General features: G+C 42.6%; 1 protein-coding gene across 9 annotated transcripts in view; it reads right to left on the bottom strand.

The window, feature by feature from the left end:
* Positions 1–23,332, bottom strand: part of LOC146348533 (complement decay-accelerating factor-like) — a 97,803-nt gene that overhangs the window by 7,581 nt on the left and 66,890 nt on the right. For 5 of the 9 annotated variants that reach the window (XM_084853362.1, XM_084853364.1, XM_084853367.1 and 2 more), the window contains 6 exons: positions 22,746–22,943; positions 11,573–11,755; positions 11,400–11,444; positions 8,834–8,863; positions 8,045–8,114; positions 51–4,550 (listed from right to left, as the gene is read on the bottom strand). In XM_084853362.1, coding sequence (XP_084709488.1) covers positions 4,472–4,550; positions 8,045–8,114; positions 8,834–8,863; positions 11,400–11,444; positions 11,573–11,755; positions 22,746–22,943 — 605 coding nt within the window. In that variant the 3' untranslated portion in view covers positions 51–4,471. Of the gene's footprint in view, positions 1–50; positions 4,551–8,044; positions 8,115–8,833; positions 8,864–11,399; positions 11,445–11,572; positions 11,756–22,745; positions 22,944–23,332 lie in introns of those variants that run through there. The other 4 variants (XM_084853363.1, XM_084853365.1, XM_084853368.1 and 1 more) reach the window with 1 other exon arrangement.

The raw sequence follows: 23,332 nt of genomic DNA, 5'->3' as shown, positions 1-23,332 counted from the left end.
TTCCGCACAGAGATAGAAAGCAAGAAAGAAAACAGTCATGCAGGGAAAGATTACAAGCAATCCCATTTTATTCTGTTTTGAAGATTATAACTGCAAATCGTTGGTTTAGCAACACAGTAGACAGCTCCCAAAGACCACTGGTGACTTCAGGTAGCACTCTTCAAAAAAATCTATCTTCTTACTGAGGTGGAAAGTCAACGAGTCACAAACCACAATTACCCTTGAATGCCTCTGACATCTCAGATTGAGGCACACTGTTTTGTAGCCTTTTTTGACATGGATTTTGGACATTAAACTCACTAGACATTGCCAAGCCTGTGTTAGAATGGACAGTGCAGCAAAAGAGGGACATGGTTATAAAACCTTGGTGGTTGCAGGATCAGAGCTGAACTTCACACACAGCTTCTCTTAGTCAGGAGGCACCCAATCCACCATCAAAACCCTGCCCAATTACCCCAGGGGAGTGAAAATCCTAGGTGCACCAAAGAAGGGGGAGAAGACATCATGGGGGTTTGCAGGATTGGGGCACTGACAGCAGCGAAAATCTAAGGTGGCTATGAAACCTTGGAGGTTTGCAGGACCAGGGCCAAGCTTCATAGAGATGTAATACTGTTCATTCAGTAAAGCGCAATTCTCCACATAGCCATTGCTGGCAAAGAGGCTTTAACGTCTTCCCAATACTGCCCTTGTGAATTCACCTCCTGACTGGGGGAGGTTGTTAATGAAGTTTTGTCTGGATCCTGCAAACCCCCAAGGTTTTCTAGCCACCTTGGAATTTTGCTGCTGTCAGGGTGCTGGGTTGTGATGAATCATCAGGTGCCTCTGAGTAGGGGAGGCTGGCTATGAGGTTTGGTCCCAATTCTGCTCATCCCCCTGCCCCATGCACTGCTGGCTTGATCACTTTAACATGTTCCTAAGAGCTAAGCCAGCAAAAAGCAGAGTGGAAGTAGTTTTGACCGCTCTTCCCGCACAGCTCTGTAGCCAACGAAAATAACCCACGGTGACCGCCAGCCGACATAACTCATGGTTGGTTAAATGACTCACTCTGCAGACCATGGGTTACCAGAGTGGGTTATTTTGGACAAATAAGCCATGGTGGGTTAAACTCCCACCAGATGACACAATAACCCACAATGGGTTATCGGGATGTCCAAACCCAGTCATCGTAACTGGCACTGAGCCTATTGGAAAGGCTTGGCAACATTTACGTTCGAAAAAATTTAAAAGATCTTCAGTCTTCAATGAAAAATGTGACCAGATTCAATCAGGTAAAATAACGCATTTAACAGGTTTCATATTTCAAAATCAAGAGAACCTTACAAAGCTGCCTACTATGTCATTTCAATTCCATGGCAAATATTTGCCCACACCACAACTTTTCACAGACAGGAACATTAATGTGTCCCAACAAATAGGATTTATCCAGAATAAATACCCACGACCATGGGATTAAATCAGTATTCTTTGGTAAAGACCTGAAAGATATGGTGATGACATGTAACCAATCCTGTTAAAGAGATTATTGCAATGAATACCAGAAACTAGTAAATCATTGCACAGTTAACTTAGGGACACTAAATTGTGCTCACAAAGTTCTGTGAATCTATGTACATGTATCATACAGAAATAGCAAATTGCGTATTATAATGCTACAGTGAAAATGGACAGAGATAGAAAGCAAGCAAGAAAGCAATTATGCAAGACAAAAATGCAGAACAATACTGGGTGTACAACTGGTAACCTTTAGCTACCCAGTCCTCTTTTCCCTACCAGCTGCACTGGTAGGGATGAGACAAGTCCCCCTTGATTCCATATTTCATTCTGGCACCTTCCAATGAGCAGTCAGGGTTGATTTCCTTTAGGATGGAATGATTTGACCTCCTTGCAGTCCAGGGGACTCGGAAGTCTTCTCCAGCACCACAGTTCGAAAGCATCAGTTCTTCGGCGCTCAGCGTTCCTTATAGTCCAGCTCTCACAGCCATACATTACTACTGGGAAAACCATAGCTTTGATTAGACGGACCTTTGTTGGCAAGGTGATGTCTCTGCTTCTGACTATGCTGTCTAGGTTTGCCATAGCTTTCCTCCCAAGGAGCAAGCGTCTTTTAATTTCACGGCTAGTCACCGTTTGCAGTGATCTTGGAGCCCAAGAAAGTAAAATCTGTCACTGCTTCCAATTCTTCCCCTTCTATATGCCAGGAAGTGATAGGGCCAGATGCCATGATCTTAGTTTTTTTAATGTTGAGTTTCAAACCAGCTTTTGCACTCTTCTCTTTCACCCTCAACAAGAGGCTCTTGAGATCCTCTTCGCTTTCTGCCATTAGGGTGGTATCGTCTGCATATCGGAGGTTGTTGATAATTCTCCCAGCAATCTTAATTCCGACCTCTGATTCATCCAACCCGGCATTTCTCATGATGTACTCTGCATATAAGTTAAATAAGCAGGGTGACAATATGCAGCCTTGTCGTACTCCTTTCCCAATTTTGAACCACTCGGTTGTTCCATGTCCGGTTCTTGCTGTTGATTCTTGACCCTCGTACAGGTTTCTCAGGAGACAGGTAAGGTGGTCTGGTACCCCCATCTCTTTCAGAATTTGCCACAGTTTGTTGTGATCCACACAATCAAAGGCTTTAGCGTAGTCAATGAAGCAGAAATAGACACTTTTCTGGAATTCTCTTGCTTTTGCCATGATCCAGCGAATGCTGGAGATTTGATCTCTAGTTCCTGTGCCTACGCCCGTCTCAGGGTTTTTGCTTAAGAGGAGTGTCTGAAACATCTGGGTGGGCACTACACTGTCTGCCCACAAATGTCTATTCTTACTGTAATGTGCATTTGTGAACAGCCAGAAATGGATCTCTGTCAGCAGCGTTTCTAATGGCTACATTGCATCTTCAGCTCATCTCTTCAGGGCCAGCTATGATGCTTGGTGTGTTTTATTCAAATTTATTTAGTACTTGAAAACATTCTCAGATAAACAAAGTTTACTTTCTATACATTCATTATTTCATTCATTTAATCAAATATTTGTACAATCCAACATGAAGTTTATAAAAAAACGCACATCACATAAATACAGACAACATTCCTTCATGAACTTAACAAGCTTGGGCTCAAAACAGCTGAAGCACAGCACTTTCTGATTGCTTTGATTTCAGCGGGACAAACAGGTTATTTAACTTTTTCCCACTGATATTTTTGCATCCTAAAAGTGCCCTTTCATTTTTTTTTTATTATGTATACAAAGCTTTTGCTGACTACTAAAATATACAGGGCACATTTTCTATTAGGCACATATTGTTCTTTGTACATTTTTAAACCACAAGAGGGAAGCAAGGTAACATTAGTTATGGCTCTGCATAGGAAATCCCAGAGAATTCAGCAGTGTAATGGATTTTGACAGCCACACTTGCATCCCTTCTAAAGATGTATATGGTACAAAACTTTGAGGGAAAAGGCGTGCTCTTGTGAACAGTAACTTTCAGTATTTCCTAGCAAAAACCCATTATGCTTCCATTATAGCATCTTGGCTGTTAAAGGCAGCAGAATGTATCACTTCCACTACAGAGGTAATGTATCACTTCCACTTCGCTCTGTGTGGGAGGACAGTGCACCCCCATCTGCCTCTGTCTTACAAGGTCCTTGTTTTAGTTCTCTTCTCCCCTCCTCCACTGGAAACTTGCTGGCTCCTGTTGAGCATGTCCAGTAGCTGCATATGCTCAGAACATTCCTGTACAGTAATATTATGACTCAGCAGAGGGGGCAAGGACATCTGTGAGAAATGCTCTCCTTGCCTTCCACATTTGGGTATGCTTGTGTCTTTTGCGCCTTTGCATCACCCAAGATTTATATTGGCAATTTGGGTGTCCACTAGGGTACCCAGAGCCAATAGGCTTTGTTTTTTAAAAACTCCACCTGCATAGACCACCCGCTGCATTCAGTTAGAGAGAGAGAGAGAGAGAGAGAGAGAGAGAGAGAGAGAGAAACAATTACACACACACTTTCCCTTTTCTGTGTAATGGTGGCTGGTGCCATAGAAAATCGAAATGTTTTAGGGCTCTTTGAAAGAGGTAGATGGGGAGAAAACTGCATCTGGTTAACTCCGCCTACTATGACTCCTTGGCTCCATGGACCTTTAGCTACCCAGTCTTCTTTTCCCTACCAGCTGCACTGGTAGGGATGAGACAAGTCCCCCTTGATTCCATATTTCATTCTGGCACCTAATGCAGAACAGTTCTATGCAAAATCAAAAAGGGCAAGTAAACAGGCTTTTCTTGAGGCCAAATATTGAGGCGTTTGGAACACGAAGCAATCTGTATGGCCAGTTTCTTCAGCTATAAAAACTGCTAAAGCTTTCCACTCAGATCTTCACTCAATTTCCATGTCCAGTTCTCAGAAAAGAATTGTTGAGAATTAATCATCAGCTGGAGGGTTACTGAAGTTTTAATGCAATCAGATCAAGGTCTTGATAACTTTATTTTTCTTCCAATGGCAGATCTTTGCCTGAGACTACACGATAAGTATCAGAAGAGCCAGGATGAGGGTCAGTTTTCCTGTGGAAAAAGTCAAATTTTAAATTATTGATATATTTCCCTGGAAGGAATTCCAAGTTACTTCCTTTTGTTAATGCTGCCTGTCAGGAAGAAGAAAGGCAACACACACATACATACATTCCATTCACAACACACTACTGATTTTCATAAAGAAACTTTAGTATTGATTATATAGAAGTGGCCAATGTTGTTGATTCCTGGACAGGAAAATCCAACTCTGCAAACTATAGAACCAGAAGGGATTTATTGACTGTTAGCAACTGCAAGTTATTAGATGTAAACCAGACAAAACTGATTAGGATTATAGGAGCACTAAAGAAACAGATCTGGAACATGTGTAGCTTAAGTTTAGAAAAAATGTTCACTTCCAATAGGCTCTTCTCAGACTCTTTATTATTCTGCAGTCAAATGTTCACAGGCCCTCCGTGTTCACAGGGTCAACCTTTGTCCAGGTCCCAGCATAAAGGTGACACAGATCTATGGCACTGAATGGATATCATGTCACCTATGAATATACCACTTAAGGAAATACCTTCAGTGATGAGGCACAGCACCAATTCCCAAATGGTACAGTGGAATATTAAGCATCTGGCAGTGCATGTTATTTATTACCTTATATGTTAAAGAAGGCAGGAGAGTCAAGCAGAAGTAATGATTCCATCACATACTTAAAATCATGACTTCGTGCTAACAGAAAGCACTTCCACTTTCCACTCCATTGTTTACTGGAAATGGAAAAGTAGCAGCATCTCTCTCATCTGAAATGCAAACTTAGTTTAAGCTACAATTATATGCATACTCAGATTATGAGCAAACAAACAAACAAAGGCAAGCCGTACGTGTCAAGAGACAGGGTAGCCGTTTGACGTGGCTAGTGCACAACTGTGACAGCGCTTGGCAGCACATAGATTCCTGAATTGAAGGTATAAAAGTAGCACCCCGAAAATAGGTTAACTTTGGAAGTAAGGTGGGAAAAGCATGAGTGTGCAAAGTTTTGTTTGCCTAGGGGAAGTCACCCCCCCACCCCAGCTTCATACTAGCCAGGCAGAGAAAGGCTAGGGAGGGAAGATGGTGAAAATCCCTCAAGCCTCACTAGGAGAGGCAAGCAGCAATTCAGGTGCCCATTCAAGTCCTGAAGGGGTAGAACTGAGAGGCCTCTCAGAGAGGGAAAGAGCAGGAAAGAGAAAGAAAGGGGGCACGCCAAGTGAAGTTGCTAGCAGCAGAGATAGAAGCAATGCTACTTCAGATGGCTGAGTAAGATCAGGAGTGGGAATACCAGGAAAATCACCTCAAGGTTCAAATTAAACTAGCAAAAGCACACAGAGAAACAGGGAATCTGCAACACGAAACATGGCTGTACTGAGTGAAATGGCTGAATGGCGATCCCATACACACAGCAAGATCTTTGCTAAGGAATTAATATCTGATGTGGTTCAGATCCAGGGCAGGTGCTCTCTTAACAAGAATGGGAATCTGTGAGCCTCCATACTTGGAGGTGGGAGACGGTTGCTATCCCGCCCCCCCCCCCCCCCCGTAATTGTTCAATCTAGTAATCTGACCACTCAAGACATTTAAGGCACGAATTCAGCAAAACTGAAAGACAGACTTATGCCAACTGCAAGAACCCAAGTTAACTTATGAAACAATGGGTGGGACCCTAAGAACTGTGAGCAGAGTTCTCGTTGCAGAAAGGGCCTTTCCTGTCCTTGCTGCAGTCTCCTGAAGTTCTCCTCAGAGAAAGCTGTTCATGAAGCTTGGGGCATGTGCAGCTACTGCTGGAAGGAGGCGCTGGCAGAACTCTCACCCTTTTTCAGGGAGCACAAGTGCCTTCCACTCATGCTAGAGTCCCTCTGGATCCAATACATAAACATTCAATTCTAAACTACTGGATCTTATTTTTATAGCTAACAATGTCATATAGACAAAATATGTATCTTCAACAGAACTGAACAGCATTCCTTGGTTTTGTCCTGGAGCTCAAATGATTAGAAAGAGAATTAAACACATACACAACCCTAAAAAGAAACAAAATGTTAAGTCTTTGTAATGCTGTTGGAGTTCTTGTTCAGGGCAAGGCGTCTACCCCTAAATGAAATCTGAGGGGCGCTGGTGTGTGTAGAGGGTGCACCGATTGCTACCCAAGGGCAGAGAATTTCTGATTGATTTTTTTAAGCTGCTCTTGGAACCTTGACTGAAGAGTAAGATATTTATTCATTCAAAGATTTTATAAGTAAACTTAGCGAAGAGATAAAGAGGAAAGTGGGTGAGTGGGGATCAATGCAGGAGACTTGGTGCGTGGCCAAAGTAAGCCCTTCCCACAATCCTCTGACTTCCATGCTTGAAATCAAGTCCTGTTTACATATTTTTCAATTTTCATTAACAATTATTGAGGACCAAATAATGAACACTTCTCAGTGAGCTCGCATATTCCAAAGGAGAACCTGCAAACATGAAACGTTATGCAGAGGACAGTCTGCCTGGAAACTCAAACCCCAAATGACACTCCAGTGTAATTCTATGTCATTTCAATTCCATGGCAAATATTTGTCCACACAACTTTTCACAGATAGTGAAAACATTAACGTTAAGGTGTCCCAACAAATAGGATTTATCCAAAGTAAATACCCATGGCCATGGGATTACATCAGTATTCTTTGGTAAAGACCTGAAAGATACGGTGATGGCATGTAACCATCCTGTTAAAGAGATTATTGCAATGAATACCAGAAACTAGTAAATCACTGCACAAGTAACTTAGGGACACTCCATTATGCTTAAAGAGTGCTGTGAATCTATGTACATGTATCATATAGAAATAGCAAATTGCGCATATAATACTACAGTGAAAATGGACAGAGATAGAAAGAAAGAAAGCAATTATGCAAGACAAAAATGCAGAACAATCCCATTTTAATCTGTCTAGAAGGTTACAGCTGCAAACTGTTGGCTTAGACAGCAACACTGCAGACAGCTCCTGAAGAACATTAGTGACTTCAGACAGGACTTTTCAATAAATCCATTTTACTACTGTGTCCGAAAGTCAGAGTCACAAACCTGACATCAAGGTTACCCTTGAATGCTTCTGACATCTCAGGTTGAGGCACAATGTTTTGTAGCTGTTTTAATATGGATTTTAGAAATTCCAGTGCCAGAATATTCACTAGACAATGCCAAGCCGGTGTTAGAATGACAGGTAATGTAAATGGAGACAGATGATTTGTCACTCCAGAAAGCCAATACGAGGAACTTCATAAAATACAGATTAGCCATTCTAGAGAAGCTACAGTCTTTTAGTCAATGCTGTTTCTCCTATGTTGCAGATTAGTGCTGTTGTTCCAAATGCAACACACAAGGTTATTCTGGACACAAAGCACATTTATATGGCAGGTGCAGGCTGTATAGAAGGCACAGGGACGCCTGAAAGCATACGCTTGCTTGCAGAGCCACAAAAGGGCCATAAGGGACCAGAGATAGTGTGTCTTGGGCTGACTCACCCCTTTTTACGGTATTTCATAGCTACAATAATTGCAGCAGCAATCACGATTGCAACAGCAGCCACTGCTCCTTGAAGGGAAAAAGAGAAAGAAATCCAGTGATATGCTGTAGAAATGCTGGAAAGGGTAAAATAAGAGACTAGTCACTAATGTATCAATACAGACTTGGAATAAGTTTCCAGAGAGGTTTGAGAGAAAACCTCAAAACAGGACCAAATATAAAACACAAAATAACAATTACAATTGATTGGGGGGGGGGGGAGATAATCCAGGAGGCAGTATACTAGGAAGCAAACAGAGATAATAAATACGAGAATCAAGGACTGTGCTTTCTATGTTTGACCACTTTCACTAGTTTCCAGTTTTTCTATTATGAATCCAGTACCAGATCCGCATTGCCTTCATCATGGTAGCAGCACTCCTCTCATGCACAAGCAACCTAGAAATATGCAACTGACGAAGGCAACTTCTTATCTGTTCTGTGTCCGTTAAGCTGTATGAGACTTCAACTACCTCACCGGCTGAAGCAATAGCATGGGTACAGACAGTTATCCAGAAATGTTCAAGAACTGTTACAGCTATTCAATTCAGGTGGATTAGTTCATATATATTTTAATATTGGGCATAGTAAGTCTGCAGATAGACATATTTTGAGCAGTGAGTCCTCCACAGATCTACACTGTCACCCCTTCTGGGGATGTGCAGTCTTCCTCAGAGAACAGGGTCCAGGACCACAACCAGTTGTACAACCAGTTGTACACTGAAGTAATACACGCTGCAATTACTTACCAATAACAATTGCTACAGTCTTGCCAGATCCTAAAATTGAAGAGGGGAAAGAGGAAAGAGGAGTGAGTTACAATCTGAAACTACAGTAGCTGGAACCAAGAAATGGGGTTTTCACAATTTTTAAAAAATCCTTTAGATGAGCTTCCAAATTCAAACTCTAATTTATTAAAGAGATGGTCAGCCTTTGTCTAAAAGACAAGCAATTTTTTCTAGGACAGCTTTCCTGGCATTTTCTTGATAATGGGAAGAAGCCAATTGGCACAGCACAGTGAAATTGTACGAACTCAACATGCAATTGTACGAACTCAACAGGTTTGGAAAACTACAACAAACGTAGAGGTTTCTTTCCTTAAGGGGGCCCAATCCCCCCAAACAACTTGAGAAAGCGATGTTCAGCCATAGAGACCTTTCCTGGATGGCTAAGAAGACTGTCAACAACGTGTCCCACTGCAGGAATTAATGAACTGAAGAATATAACATTGCTCCCTATTGTCTGCCCCCCTGCCATGTGTTCCCTGCTGCCACCCCCTGCCAGGCACACTGGTTCCCTGTATCCTCTCCACAGGATGCTCCCTGCAGTCCTTCCCACTGGCTACAAACCCCACTAGCTCTCCACTGTCCCTCCTCCCAAAACACTCCCCACTACCTAGCTTCCCAAGCTTACAAGACAGCAGTGGGGGCCCTTGTATCAAAATGGCTTTGGGGGTTGAATGCACCAAAGAGCAAAGCCCCAGCCAATAGTGACCCTACCGACATCCTTTCTTGTGTATACTGCTGGAAAAAAGTGTTTCCCCTGCTGGAGACCGGAACTTTGCTTTCCAATGTGCTGACAGCATAAGGTATGCAATGAAGATCGGGGCTTCACTAGGTATCAAGGGAGGTGAACAGCACAGACGCTTAGAGAGAAAATTTTCTCTTTACCCCAAAATACAAACAAAAAGGACACATTAGAACAAATACTCTTACTGCTCCCTAACACTTTTCCAGAAGATATCTTTCCACAGCTGTGTGTGCAATAGCCCTCTGCACTGAGATTATACAATTTATGTGACCTTCCCTTAGCACTGTCCTTGGACCTCTGCTAGTCTGTTTGCTCTCCTCTCTTCTTCTAATAGCAAACTCAGAGGGTTGAGTGCCATTAGGATTGTAGCCTGAGAGGGGCCACCGAAGATCAAGAGGCAGGTATCGGCATGCTTAGAGGAACCCTGAGGTTTGGAAAACTACAACAAATGTAGAGGTTTCTTTCCTTAAGGGGGCCCAACCCCCCAAAACACAGGCCAGTGAGAATATGAGCAGAGTAGCCATGGAATGTAGAGTAGCTGCTGAAAAAGAAAAACAGAACTCTCAACATGGAGTGAAGAAAAGGGAAATGCCCTGTTTGGCAGAGATAACTGGCAGGAATTCTCAACAGCAGCACTCCTCTTAGGAAGGAACATATGCAGATTACATACAGAACACGATGTTGCAGTGCAGTTCCAATACTCAAGGCTACTCCTGCACGACCATGTAGCCTTTTCCGTAGCCACCCTCTTCCCAATACTCTCCTAATACAGGGTGCTGAAACTCTTTCAGCCCAAGGGCCAAATCCCACTGTGGAGAAGTTCTCAGGGCTGCATTTCAGTAGTCGGCAGGGCCAAAATGCGAAAATTCACAGCATATTGCAGATTAGATCTCTTACTGTTGGTAACTAAGCCTTAGGAGAGGCATTTCAAGCTTTTAGTATGGTTTCAGGAAACCATGAAAAAGCTGGAAAACCACCAAATGATGAGCGGTTAGGGGGAAACCTAACATGGACAGTTGGACAACCCAGGAGGGACCAACTGGGAGCCCAGGAGGGATGGATTAGGCCTTCAGACCTGACGTTCCCGACCCATCTTAATGTAATTAACCCTCTCTGCCAAGTCATTTGTGCAAGTCCTGACTGAGACAGTTTCTCCAACTCTTGTTTTAACTTAGAGCTTCCGCAAGCTCAGCCTTGGTTCCCGCTCGTTACAGTGCATCCTTCTCCCTGGTGACTCACACATGTGATTTAATCTACAACCTCACACAATTCCACAGTAGTTAAAATTCACACTTCACCCATAAAGGTGTGTGCATGTAAACCCACTCTGAACTGCACTGATGGTGAGCGGAGAAGTTTAGAATATTAAACAATTTCATTACATAATCCCATGACCAGGATCCAAAGACCCATACAATTAGTTCCATCTGCCCAAGGGAGTTTTAGACTTGTGTTTCTCAGACCGCTCCCTAGGTCACACATTTTTCAAAAGTAAAGGAATGATCATACACAGTTTGCAATTTGGCACAGTGGTCTGCTGCTCAAAAGAAAATAGATCTTCCACAGTGCTCTGCTTTCCAAAGAATACTCCACAAGTAAATCCAAGACAGCAGGCATACTTTCTGTATCCCAGCCTATGTTATTTGGAGTTGAAGGAAAGGCAGGATGCTGAATTATGGCATGAAGATGTATCTATGGAACACCACTGTGTATATTTTAAAGCAAAATCCTTTGCATTCTACAAGCTGAGCCTTATTATCAATCCAAAAATGTTATAAGACTCACCTGTAGTTTCTTCTTCTCCTGGCTGAACAGTGGGGGTTAAAATACCTGGTTGAAAAGAGAGGGGGGGGAAATAATAGAATTGGTTTGAGTGTTTAGCTCTATATAGACACAGGATGTTCAGCATAAAGTTTACAACTCTTCTGAAAGTCATTTAAGTATAGTAGGATACTTACCTTTAACACATGTTGGAGGAGCAGGATTCCACAAATTGTTAGCCTCACACATAATGGCGTTGCTGCCCTTCAGAGTGTGCTCGGGATCACATTTAATGATTATAATATTCTTATATGTGTACGTAGTCTGGAATGTGCCTGACAGGCGTCCATTTGGAATTTCTGGTCTCTTACACTGGACCACTGGAAAGAGAAAAGTGGCATTTACTAATTAAGTGTTTGCATGACACAAATAGGTGAGAGTTTAAAACTTAAATCTCCAGCTTTGTTGATGCTGAGAGTTCAACATCGGCCTGTCAGCATCTCTGAGGAGAATGGGGCCTCTGGGGTGGGGTGGGTAGTCTGTAGTCAGGATTAGGACTAAGTAGAAACTGTCTAGATCTTAGTATTGTGCTATATAAAATACTCTAATCCATAGTTGTGTTTATACATTCAGTCCTGTGTTTATACATCAGTGAGGCTTTTGCACATCACAATTTTGGGAGGCGGTAAGTGGGAAAGTTAAAGGGCTGATCACATCATATGGAGGGGTCAAGTAAAAAAAGAACAAGGTGCCCTTCAACCCCCTCCTTAACTGCAAAAGCCAAACCATCTAAAATTGATTGGTATATAGACAGAAACCTTAATTGACTATGCTCCACCGCATTACAAAATCACTATAACTTGCCCAGGAGGAAGCTCCTGTAGTCCAAACGGCCATGGGGTTGGACATGTAGCAAGTCAAACTGTCACCCCCTCCCAGCTCATAAAAGGAAATCTTTAATTTTATGTGAGTTGCAGAGCATTGCACTTTAGTGTCCTCTACACTGATGACAGTCTTTAAGGCTCTCAATCAACTTAAAGCAGAAACTGCACTAACTCCAGAAATGAAATCTAGGCTTGAGCAAACCTCAAATCACGTGGAACTACTTCCAAGCATAAAGGAACAGGATCAACCCCTAAGCAAAGGAAAACTTGCATCCCAGGATCTAGCAAAACCTGCTACTAGCTCAAGAATATATTTGAATCCTATAGATTACAAGCTTGTAATCTCCCCTCGTCAAGTGGCCCTTGATGTCTTCCCATTACTAAATGGCTCCCTCCCAAGTTGGCAAGGGAAATTTAGAATTCTATAAAATTTAAATAATTTGCTGAAGCTGGGCCTAATAATGGGAGATCTGAAATCTTTTCAGATACTCCCAGTGTTACAATATCAGAAAAGATTGGTGCTGACCTTTTCTTCTTCTCTGACTGTGAGCAAAATAATGGTGTCGGAGGATGTTCTTCAAAAATTTAACATCAGAGCTAGACGTCCAAAACATTGAGCAGGGGGTTGGTCTTGTAGGCCCCTTCCAACCCTACTATTCTATGATTCTATAAAACAGGGAAGTACACTCTTCTTTCCATCTTTGGGCCAAGTTAGACATTTGCTTAAGAAAACACAAGATCTATCAAATGGGGCACCGTTGATTGATTTAACTCTAGATCCAGCACAAAGTAAATCACCAGCCAAAGATCCTGTGCTTGCTAGTTAGTTTAAGTCAGTGCAGAATGGTGACTCTATAATTGCAAACTTTTGACTCTCTGTTGCAAGAGACTCCTGCTCAGCCTGTGGAATTTATATGTCCAAATATAAAATAGGTAACAGCGGAAGTAAATTTTTTGGCATCCACAGAAAAAGTCCCCTCTTCACAAATCCTCATATCTAAATCGCAGCTAAAGAACTGGGCAATTTGTTGTGATGTTAGAGTCAATGCAATTGCTCCTATTTCCTCCCTTTTACTAGTAGGAAATAGAGCCCCGCTAATGTCACTGGTGCGTTAATTTCTTGGAATATAACAGGATGGTCAAACAAGCTGAATGAACCTTCGTTTTCGAGTTAATCACCTCATCTAAGATAATTCTGCTTCAAGACACCTGGCTTTTGAAAGAAATATTATTACATGTTTATTGTTTTTTTAAAACAACACATGCCAAGGCTCCAGCGTCTAAAGGCCATCCATGGGGAGGTGATGCTTATGGAAGTGAGAACGAGCTGAGGTTAGCGAGGGAAGCTGAAAGCAACAAAAAAGCTTTCTTCAGATACGTGCATAGTAAAAGACAGAGGAAATAAATGGTGGTTCAGCTGTTACATAAGGATAACAGATGACAAAAAAAAAAAAGGCAGAAGTGCTCAATTCCTACTTTGGCTCAGTCTTCTCCCAAAAGAGGGTCTATGAGCCCCCTGGCAAAGGTGAAGTACAGGCTGAAGGGGCAGGATTGCAACTTGAGATTGATGGACATATGGTCAAGAAACAATTGAGTACTTTGAATGACTTCAAATCTCCAGGGCCAGATGAATTGCATCCTAGAGTAATAAAGGAACTGGCAGAAGAACTCTTGGAACCACTGTCTATTATCTTTGAGAAATCAGGGAGAATGGGTAAAGTGCCAGATGACTGGAGGAGGGCTAATGTTGTTCCTATCTTCAAAAGGGGTAAAAACGAGGAACCTGGGAACTACAAACCAGTCAGTCTGACATCAATCCCTGGGAAAATTCTGGAGCAGATTATCAAGCAATCCATCTGTAAGTACCTTGAAAACAATTGAAAACAAATACTTGAAGCCAACATGGACTTGTCAAGAACAAATCCTGCCAGACAAATCTGATGTCATTTTTTGATCAGGTAACCTCCCTTGTGGACCGTGGGAATGCTGTGGACATCGTATACCTCGACTTCAGCAAAGCTTTCGATAAAGTGCCCCATGATATCCTGATGAGCAAACTAGCTCAAAGTGGGCTAGATGAAACAACGATCTGGTGGATCCACAGTTGGCTACAGAATCGGACTCAAAGAGTGCTTATCAATGGGATCTTCTCAAACTGGGGAGAGGTAACAAGCGGGGTATCACATTCTTGGGCCCAGTGCTCCTCAACATTTTTATTAATGACTTGGAGGAGGAGGTGCAGGGAATGCTGATCAGATTTGCAGATGACACAACATTGGGTGGGATAGCTAATACCTTGTAAGCTAGAAACAAAATTCAAAGTGATCTTGATAGACTGGAATGCTGGGCAGAAAACAGAATGAAATTGAATAGGGATAAATGCCAAGTTCTGCACCTGGGAAAAAGAAACCAAATGCACAGTTACAAGATGGGGGATACGTGGCTCAACAACACTATAAGCGAGAAGGATCTTGGAATTGTTGTCGATCACCAAGCTGAATATGAGCCAACCATGTGATGTGGCTGCAAAAAAGGCAAATGCTCTTTTGGGCTGCATTAATAGAAGCATAGCTTTCAAATCCTGGGAAGTACTAGTTCCCCCCTACTCAGCACTGGTTATGCCTCGTCTGGAGTACCGTGTCCAATTCTGGGCTCCGCACTTTAAGAAGGATGCAGACAAGCTGGAGAGGGTTCAGAGGAGGGCAACGAAGATGATCAGGGGACTGGAAACAAAGCCCTGTGAAGAGAGACTGAAAGAACTGGGCATGTTTAGCCTTGAGAAGACTAAGGGGAGATATGATGGCGCTCTTCAAGCACATGAAAGGTTGTCACAGAGAGGAAGGCCAGGATCCCTTCTCGATCAACCCCGAATGCAGGACATGGAATAATGGGCTCAAGTTACAGGAAGCCAGATTCTGGCTGAACATCAGGAAAAACTTCCTGACTGTTAGAGGAACACGATAATAGAACCAATTATATAGGGAGGTAGTGGGCTCTCCCAGACTGGAGGCATTCAGGATAAGGCTGGACAGCCATCTGTCGGGGATGCTCTGACTTGGATTCCTGCATTGAGCAAGGGGTTGGACTCGTTGGTCTTGTAGGCCCCTTCCAACCCTACTGTTCTATGGCAACTATTCAGCAAATCAATTGGGGCCATCCAACTGAAGTTTCCCAGATCCATGATCAACCTGGGGAGGGGGGCCTTCAATGCCCATATTGGGTCATCTTGGGATATGGTATTGAAGAGGGGTTGGACAAGTGGAGTCTGGCTTGGGATTGACCTACAAGACAATCCAAAGACCGCTCAGTAAATAGCCATGGCCATTATTTTTGTCCGCTGATAAGGGAGACAGGTTTAATCCTGTTAAATGGTTCAGCTTCTAAAGATCTAGGGGATGAATTCACCTTCTTTAATTGCTGGGGGCCAAGTGTGATCGATTACATTCTGATTTGGGGGGGTTGCCTAGACAAGGTCAACCAGTGAGGTTAGCAATGTTGTTCAGTCGTGTCCGACTCTTCGTGACCCCATGGACCATAGCACGCCAGGCCCTCCTGTCCTGCACTCTCTCCCGGAGTGTGCTCAAGTTCATATTCATTGCATCAGTGATGCTATCTAGCCATCTCATCCTCTGCCGTCCCCTTCTCCTTTTGCCTTCAGTCTTTCCCAGCATCAGGGTCTTTTCCAGAGAGTTTTCTCTTCGCATTAGGTGGCCAAAATATTGGAGCTTCAGCTTCAGTATCTGTCCTTCCAATGAGCACTCAGGGTTGATTTCCTTTAGGATTGGCTGATTTGACCTCCTTGCAGTCCAGGGGACTCGTAAGAGTCTCCTCCAGCACCACAGTTCGAAAGCATCAATTCTTCGGCGCTCAGCCTTCCTTATAGTCCAGCTCTCACAGCCATACATTACTACTGGGAAAACCATAGCTTTGATTAGACGGACCTTTGTCGACAAGGTGATGTCTCTGCTTCTTACTATGCTGTCTAGGTTTGCCGTAGCTTTCCTCCCAAGGAGCAAGCGTCTTTTAATTTCATGGCTACAGTCACCGTCTGCGGTGATCTTGGAGCCCAAGAAAGTAAAATCTGTCACTGCCTCCATTTCTTCCCCTTCTATATGCCAGGAAGTGATGGGGCCAGATGCCATGATCTTAGTTTTTTTAATGTTGAGTTTCAAACCAGCTTTTGCACTCTCCTCTTTCACCTTCAGCAAGAGGCTCTTTAGATCCTCTTCGCTTTCTGCCTTTAGGGTGGTATCGTCTGCATATCAGAGGTTGTTGATAATTCTCCCAGCAATCTTAATTCCGAGCTGTGATTCATCCAACCCGGCATTTCTCATGATGTACTCTGCATATAAGTTAAATAAGCAGGGTGACAATATGCAGCCTTGTCGTCCTCCTTTCCCAATTTGAACAAATCGGTTGTTCCATGTCTGGTTCTTACTGTTGCTTCTTGACCCTCGTACAGGTTTCTCAGGAGACAGGTAAGGTGGTCTGGTACTCCCATCACTTTAAGAATTTGCCACAGTTTGTTGTGATCCACACAATCAAAGGCTTTAGCATAGTCAAGGAAGCAGAAATAGATGTTTTTCTGGAATTCTCTTGCTTTCTCCATGATGCAGCGAATGTTGGCGATTTGATCTCTAGTTCCTCTGCCTCTTCGAAACCCAGCTTGTACTTCCGGTAGTTCTCGGTTCGCATACTGCTGAAGCCTAGCTTGTAGGATTTTGAGCATCACCTTGCTGGCATGTGAAATGAGCGCAATTGTGCGGTAGTTTGAACACTCTTTGGCGTTGCCCTTCTTTGGAATTGGAATGTAAACTGACCTTTTCCAGTCTTGCGGCCACTGTTGAATGTTCCAAATTTGTTGGCCTATTGACTGCAGCACTTTAACAGCATCATCTTTTAGGATTTTAAATAGCTCAGCTGGAAGACTGTCATCTCCGCTAGCTTTGTTGTTACTAATGCTTCCTAAGGCCCACTTGACTTCACTCTCTAGGATGTCCGGCTCAAGTTCAGTGACCGCACTATCATGGCTATCAGGGACATTCAGATCTTTCCTGTATAGTTCTTCTGTGTATTCTTTCCACCTCTTCTTAATCTCACCTGCTTCTGTTATGTCCCTGCCTTCTTTGTCCTTTATTATGCCCGTCTTTGCACAAAACATTCCCTTGAGATCTCCAATTTTCTTGAAGAGATCTCTAGTCTTTCCCATTCTGTTGTTTTCCTCGATTTCTTTGCATTGTTCATTTAAGAAGGCCTTCTTGTCTCTCCTTGCTGTTCTCTGGAACTCTGCATTCAGTTGGGTATATTTTCCCCTTTCTCTCTTGCTTTTCGCTTCCCTTCTTTCGTCAATGAGATGGCAAGATTGAACACCGACATCTTGGGAATCAGCGAACTAAAATGGACAGGCATGGGTGAATTTAATTCAGGTGACCATCATATCTACTACTGTGGGCAAGAATCCCTTAGAAGAAATGGAGTAGCACTCATAGTCAACAAAAGGGTGGGAAAAGCAGTACTGGGGTACAATCTCAAAAACGATAGAATGATCTCAGTACGAATCCAAGGCAACCCATTCAACATCACAGTAATTCAAGTCTATGCCCCAACCACTGAGGCCGAAGAAGCTGAGGTTGATCAGTTCTATGAAGACCTACAACACCTTCTAGAACTAACACCAAAAAAAGATGTCGTCTTCATCATAGGGGATTGGAATGCTAAAGTAGGAAGTCAAGAAATCACCGGGATAACAGGCAGGCATGGCCGTGGTGTACAAAATGAAGCAGGACAAAAGCTAATAGAGTTTTGCCAAGAGAACATGCTGATCATAGCAAACACTCTTTTCCAACAGCACAAGAGGCAACTCTACACATGGACATCCCAGATGGTCAATATCGAAATCAGATTGATTATGTCCTTTGCAGCCAAAGATGGAGAAGCTCTATACAGTCAGTCAAAACAAGACCTGGAGCTGACTGTGGCTCAGATCATGAGCTTCTTGTTGCAAAATTTCAGCTTAAATTGAAGAACGTAGGGAAAACCACTAAACCATTCAGGTATGACCTAAATCATATCCCTTATGAATATACAGTAGAGGTGAGGAATAGATTTAAGGGATTAGACCTGATAGACAGAGTGCCTGAGGAACTATGGATGGAGGTCCGTAACGTTGTTCAGGAGGCTGCAACGAAATCCATCCCAAAGAAAAAGAGGTTAGCAATAGACATTCGTAACTCCACAAGGAGAGGGGAAGCCAGGACTAGAATCACAGGCCTACTCAGGAGCACCAGAATAAGGATTCAAGGGAAAAATGTGGACCAACAGGAATTAGGACAAATACTTGCTTTCAATAGAATGAGACATCTATATGACCTAATAACGGATGGTCATATTAGGGAAGCTAAAATTGACCTATTCCAGGACATGATTGCAGATCTGGGACCATTGTTATTCTGTGCCCCATGACCGCTATTAGCTAAAACTTATTCAAAACCATATTTGATTCAGACTATAAGCTACAAAAGAAAGAACTAAACAAAGCTCATAATACGCTTAAACAAAGTGCAACTATCCCCCTTCCAATTTGGTATCTTGAGCAATGCCAATTATTTAAAAGTCTAATTAAAAATAATTTCTCAGTGGGTAGAGCTGGGGTCAATCCTAAAGTCTAAGGATAGAACATTCTGGAGCCTGATAAATCAACCTCATAAGCTAAGTCCTCCACAAAGTTTATTCCCCATTAGTACATCCAAATGGGATGATCACTTCCGAAAGCTGTTTTATGTAGTAGGGACCAAGATAGATATGAGTCCAGGGGACTTGGTAAACCAGCAAGCATGGCCCCCCATAACCCCAGAAATAGTTGTTAGATTAATTGCAGGCTTAAAGAAAGGTAAAGCCCCAGGCTTCAATAATATAACAGCTGATATTTTGAAAGATCAAATAAATTGATGGGCCCCATTTATTTATTGCATTTATATCCCGCCTTTTTTCCTCTTGCAAGGAACCCAAGGCAGCTTACATTATCCTCCTCCTCTCCATTTTATCCTCACAACAACAACCCTGTGAGGTAGGTTGGGCTGAGAGTGTGTGACTGGCCCAAAGTCACCCAGTGAGCTTCCATGGCCGAGTGGGAACTAGAACCCAAATCTCCCAGCTCCCAGTCCAACATTCTTGCCACTACACCACACTGGCTCTCTTTCCATTGATTGCATCTTTGTTTACAACTATTGATGTCTCAGAAGTACTCCCAAAGGAGTAGGTTATGGCAACTGTCATCCCAATTCTTAAGGGTGGTTCTAGATCTGACCCGGGAAATTATAGACCTATTAGTCTCCTGGATGTGATCCGCAAGCTCCATAGAAAATACTTCTTAGAGAAATTAGAGACCGGGTTAGAAGAGTCTGGGATCCTGGCTGAGGAACAAGCGGGCTTTTGGAGGGAACGCTCTATTATAGATCATTGTTTTCTCCTACACCATCTGATTAGGGAATATACTTCTCCACCGCATAAAGCACTGCCTGAAACATTTGTGGATTTGAAAGCTGCCTTTGATTCAATTTCAAGAGTATTGCTAGCCCAAACGTTATTTAATATCTATTTGAATGACATGGTAAATGCCCTGTCCGGTCCACAGTTTTCCCCACCATCTCTGGGACACTGTCTGGTTTCTGTATTATATGCAGACAGTGCTGTCATGCTGTCTTATACCTCAATAGAGATGAGACGGTTGCTGGAGGCTCTTTCCAAGTTTTGCCAACAAGAAACGTTGACTGTGGACTATAAGAAAACAAAGGTTATGGAAGTTGACAGATCTAGAAAGATCCATCGCTGGACAGCCATAACCAGGAGCCAATATAAATACCTCGGAATCATTGTTTCAAAAGCCAGCAAATGGGTTAAATACATAAAAGGGACAGTGGAGAAAGCCAAGATTTCAAGCGGGGTGATCATAAGGTTTTCAGCTGGGAGCAGAGGGCACTTAATTTCCCCACTTTTGGAACTTGATCGTTGTAAACTACTGCCACAAATGCTTTATGCGGCTGTGCTATGGGTAAATACAAACTTGGCTGAGCTGGAATCAGTTCAACGTAGTTTTTTAACAAGAGCTTTAAATGTAACAAGAAGCATGCCACAATAAGGACTGAAATCGTGTGTTTTTTTATGCATTTCAGTCCTGGTAATGAAGGCAGCGGCTCACCTCTGGCTCAGATAGATTTTCCAGCTAACCTCACCATTGCTTCAGTCTGCTTTTGAAGAGATGAATTACATGGCCGGGTCATGGCCAGGTATAATGAGAGAGTATGTGACCCAGATTGGTTTTTCGTATGGATTGCTTTTATCAAAGAGTTATGATGGGCCAAATTGCTCATAAAGCAGAGGATAGCAGATACACTGTGGCAAATGGACAAAGCCAAGGTGGCTAATTGTAGATCAAATGAATTATATGCTGGGTTGCCAGCTATATTTAATCAGGCGGCACAATATCTGGCATATCAAAGTCCCTATACATTACAGGTTCTTATGACTAAAAGTTGATTGCACTGCATTCCCTTGAGGGAAGTAAGAGGGTAGATCAATGTGCCCAGGTCATGTTGGCTATGTCCGTTCAGTTGCAAGACAATAGAAGATCCAATTCACTTTCTGGTAGAGTGTGCTAAATACGATGACTTGAGACTTAAATATATTTTCCCATTCTTGAAGAAGAGGTTGCAAACATCAAAGGAAAAGGTGCTTATGTTATTAAAAAGACTGGATTATTATGCTGCTTTTAGAATGGTGAAAAATATATTAATTCTGCATTGACAGTGAGACATGGGGCTTTGAATTCAAACCCTCAATTTTTGTTTAGTTTAATATAAGACAAGCCAAGATGGTTTGACCTTAAGTTTTAAATGTTAAATTTTAAGGGCTGTTGTTTTCCTGAATGTCACTAGTGGTTGCATTTTAGTCATATATGTTTTAGCTTTATGGACCAGTTCACTGTTTGCAAATGACTGGTTGTCAATGCAGTAAAATTGAACTGAAAATCTTAAATTTGTAAATGAGCAACCACTACCCAAGCTTTGGCAAAAATAAAATGTAATTAACAATGCCTGCCTCTGACCAAGGTCAAAATGGACACACGAGAACAAATTCCATTTCTTATGGCTTAAAATAAAGAACTGAATTCATAAAAAAGAGAGATATGGCCAGTTTGCATGACACAACATTCCATCAAGAGTTGATTTACCCACAAGGAGCTGTGGTGCATGCCAGCTGCCATTATGAACATGCAAGTCCTGGCCAGGGGTTGCTGTGCTTGTCATGTCATCTGAGCCGGGGTGGGTGGGGGGTGTTATTTGAGGGCTAAACAACCTCTGCATAATTCTAAAACAGACCATGGGTTCTGCAAGGGTTGTTTAACCCGCAAATAACCCCAGCCGCTCAGGTTCAGATGACATAAGCCACGGCAACCCCCAACCAGGGCTTGCATATTCATAATACCAGACAGCATGCACTGTAGCACTGTGAGGGTTAATCAAACAATGGTGGGCTGTCGTGTCATCCGAACCAGGTCATAATCTCAACGATTTTATGCCTTCAAGCTCACTAGAGCTCATTACAGTCTAAAAAAGAACTTGGACTCGGTTACATCTGATCAAGCAATCAGCAAGTATCTCGAGCAACAGACAAACTAGAGGCTTAAGGACGAAGTGTTCTCTTTACAAATTTATGCCTAATGGCCCATCAAAAGAAACGCTTCTGCTTTTCCCCTCATGCTTTTCCAGAAGTGATCTTCTCACAGCTCTGTACAACAGTCTCCCTCTTTGCATTATATTCTTTTGTAATAAAGGTCCTATAGGGCTATTGCTGGATCCCTATGAGTCAGGTAAGAGGCATCTGGTTAAGTTGTTTCACAGAAGTATACCTGACACTTTTTACCTACTGAGTACGGCCATAAAAAAGCTTTTATATTGTATATATGCAACCCGATCATCAGAGAGGTTGTTTATCAGCATGTAGTACTAAACCAGTACAGGGTGCATTGAGATTATTTTGTATTTTAATGATTACTTCAGCCCAAAGTAGGATTTGCTTTGTATTGCTCCTGTACTACAATACAATCCCTCAGGAGGGGGCAAATCAAAAAGATAAATCAGGTCTATGCAAGCTAATTTCTACTTAGTGTGTCGCCTTCCTGTATTACAGAAAGGGAAACACCTCCATTGTATTTATCATGTCTACTCCACTGAGCATAAAAGCCCCAATCCAGCTAAAGGTAGAGAGTTCTACCCTTAAAATTAGCCTAAAAAACATTTACTACTTCACTAATCCCACTGAATTGCTTACAATCCAATTGAAATCCATGGAGGCTGCAGTGCAGGACAGTGCTTAGTGGATTACACAGTTCAGTGATTCTAGCAAGAACTTTATTGTCCAGCAGTTACGCACAACGAAAGAAATTTAACATACTGCAGGTAAAATAGTGAGCATGAACTTCCATCACCTTTACATTCAGGTGCAGGTCCACTCCACGTTCCGTCCACACCATTTTCCTCAGCTGTACATGCAATACTTGCATTTCCAATAAGGGAGAAACCAGCGTCACACGTGTATGTTACTGCATTGCCATATACATACTCATCTCCATCACTGCCAGTATGTCTTCCATTGGTAGTTCCAGGTGGCGGAAAACAAGGGATTGCTGAGGAAGGGTATCAAGATTAACAGTTCAGTTTAAGTACAATTGCTAAAGCAGTTCATCACTGAAAAGATGTTCAGCTATTTCATTCATCAAGTGACTATTTCAATCCAGTAAATACACAACTAGGGATACCTCCTGCCAGCAGCCAGAGGTAGAGAACTCACTTCCTTAGTCCCAGACACATTGTTCATACCATTAAAGGCAGTTGTCTGGGGCCTCTTCTGGGGCGCGGTTCTGCTACAGAGCTCATATCATCAAGAAGGTCACTCCTTTGTGATCCCTTCCAAGTAAAACAATGACAGTAGGCTGGAAAAATCTATCCTTCCCCCTGCCACTGGTTCCTGAAGCATGGTGCACGTTATCCAAACTTTGGTAGGATACAACAGGAG

Source organism: Heloderma suspectum, chromosome 4, assembly GCF_057233095.1.
Source record: "Heloderma suspectum isolate Gila_16-S chromosome 4, 16-S_ref, whole genome shotgun sequence".
NCBI classification, from domain to species: domain Eukaryota; kingdom Metazoa; phylum Chordata; class Lepidosauria; order Squamata; family Helodermatidae; genus Heloderma; species Heloderma suspectum.
Note: the sequence above shows the minus strand (reverse complement) of the source record. Positions and strands in the feature narration are given on the sequence as shown.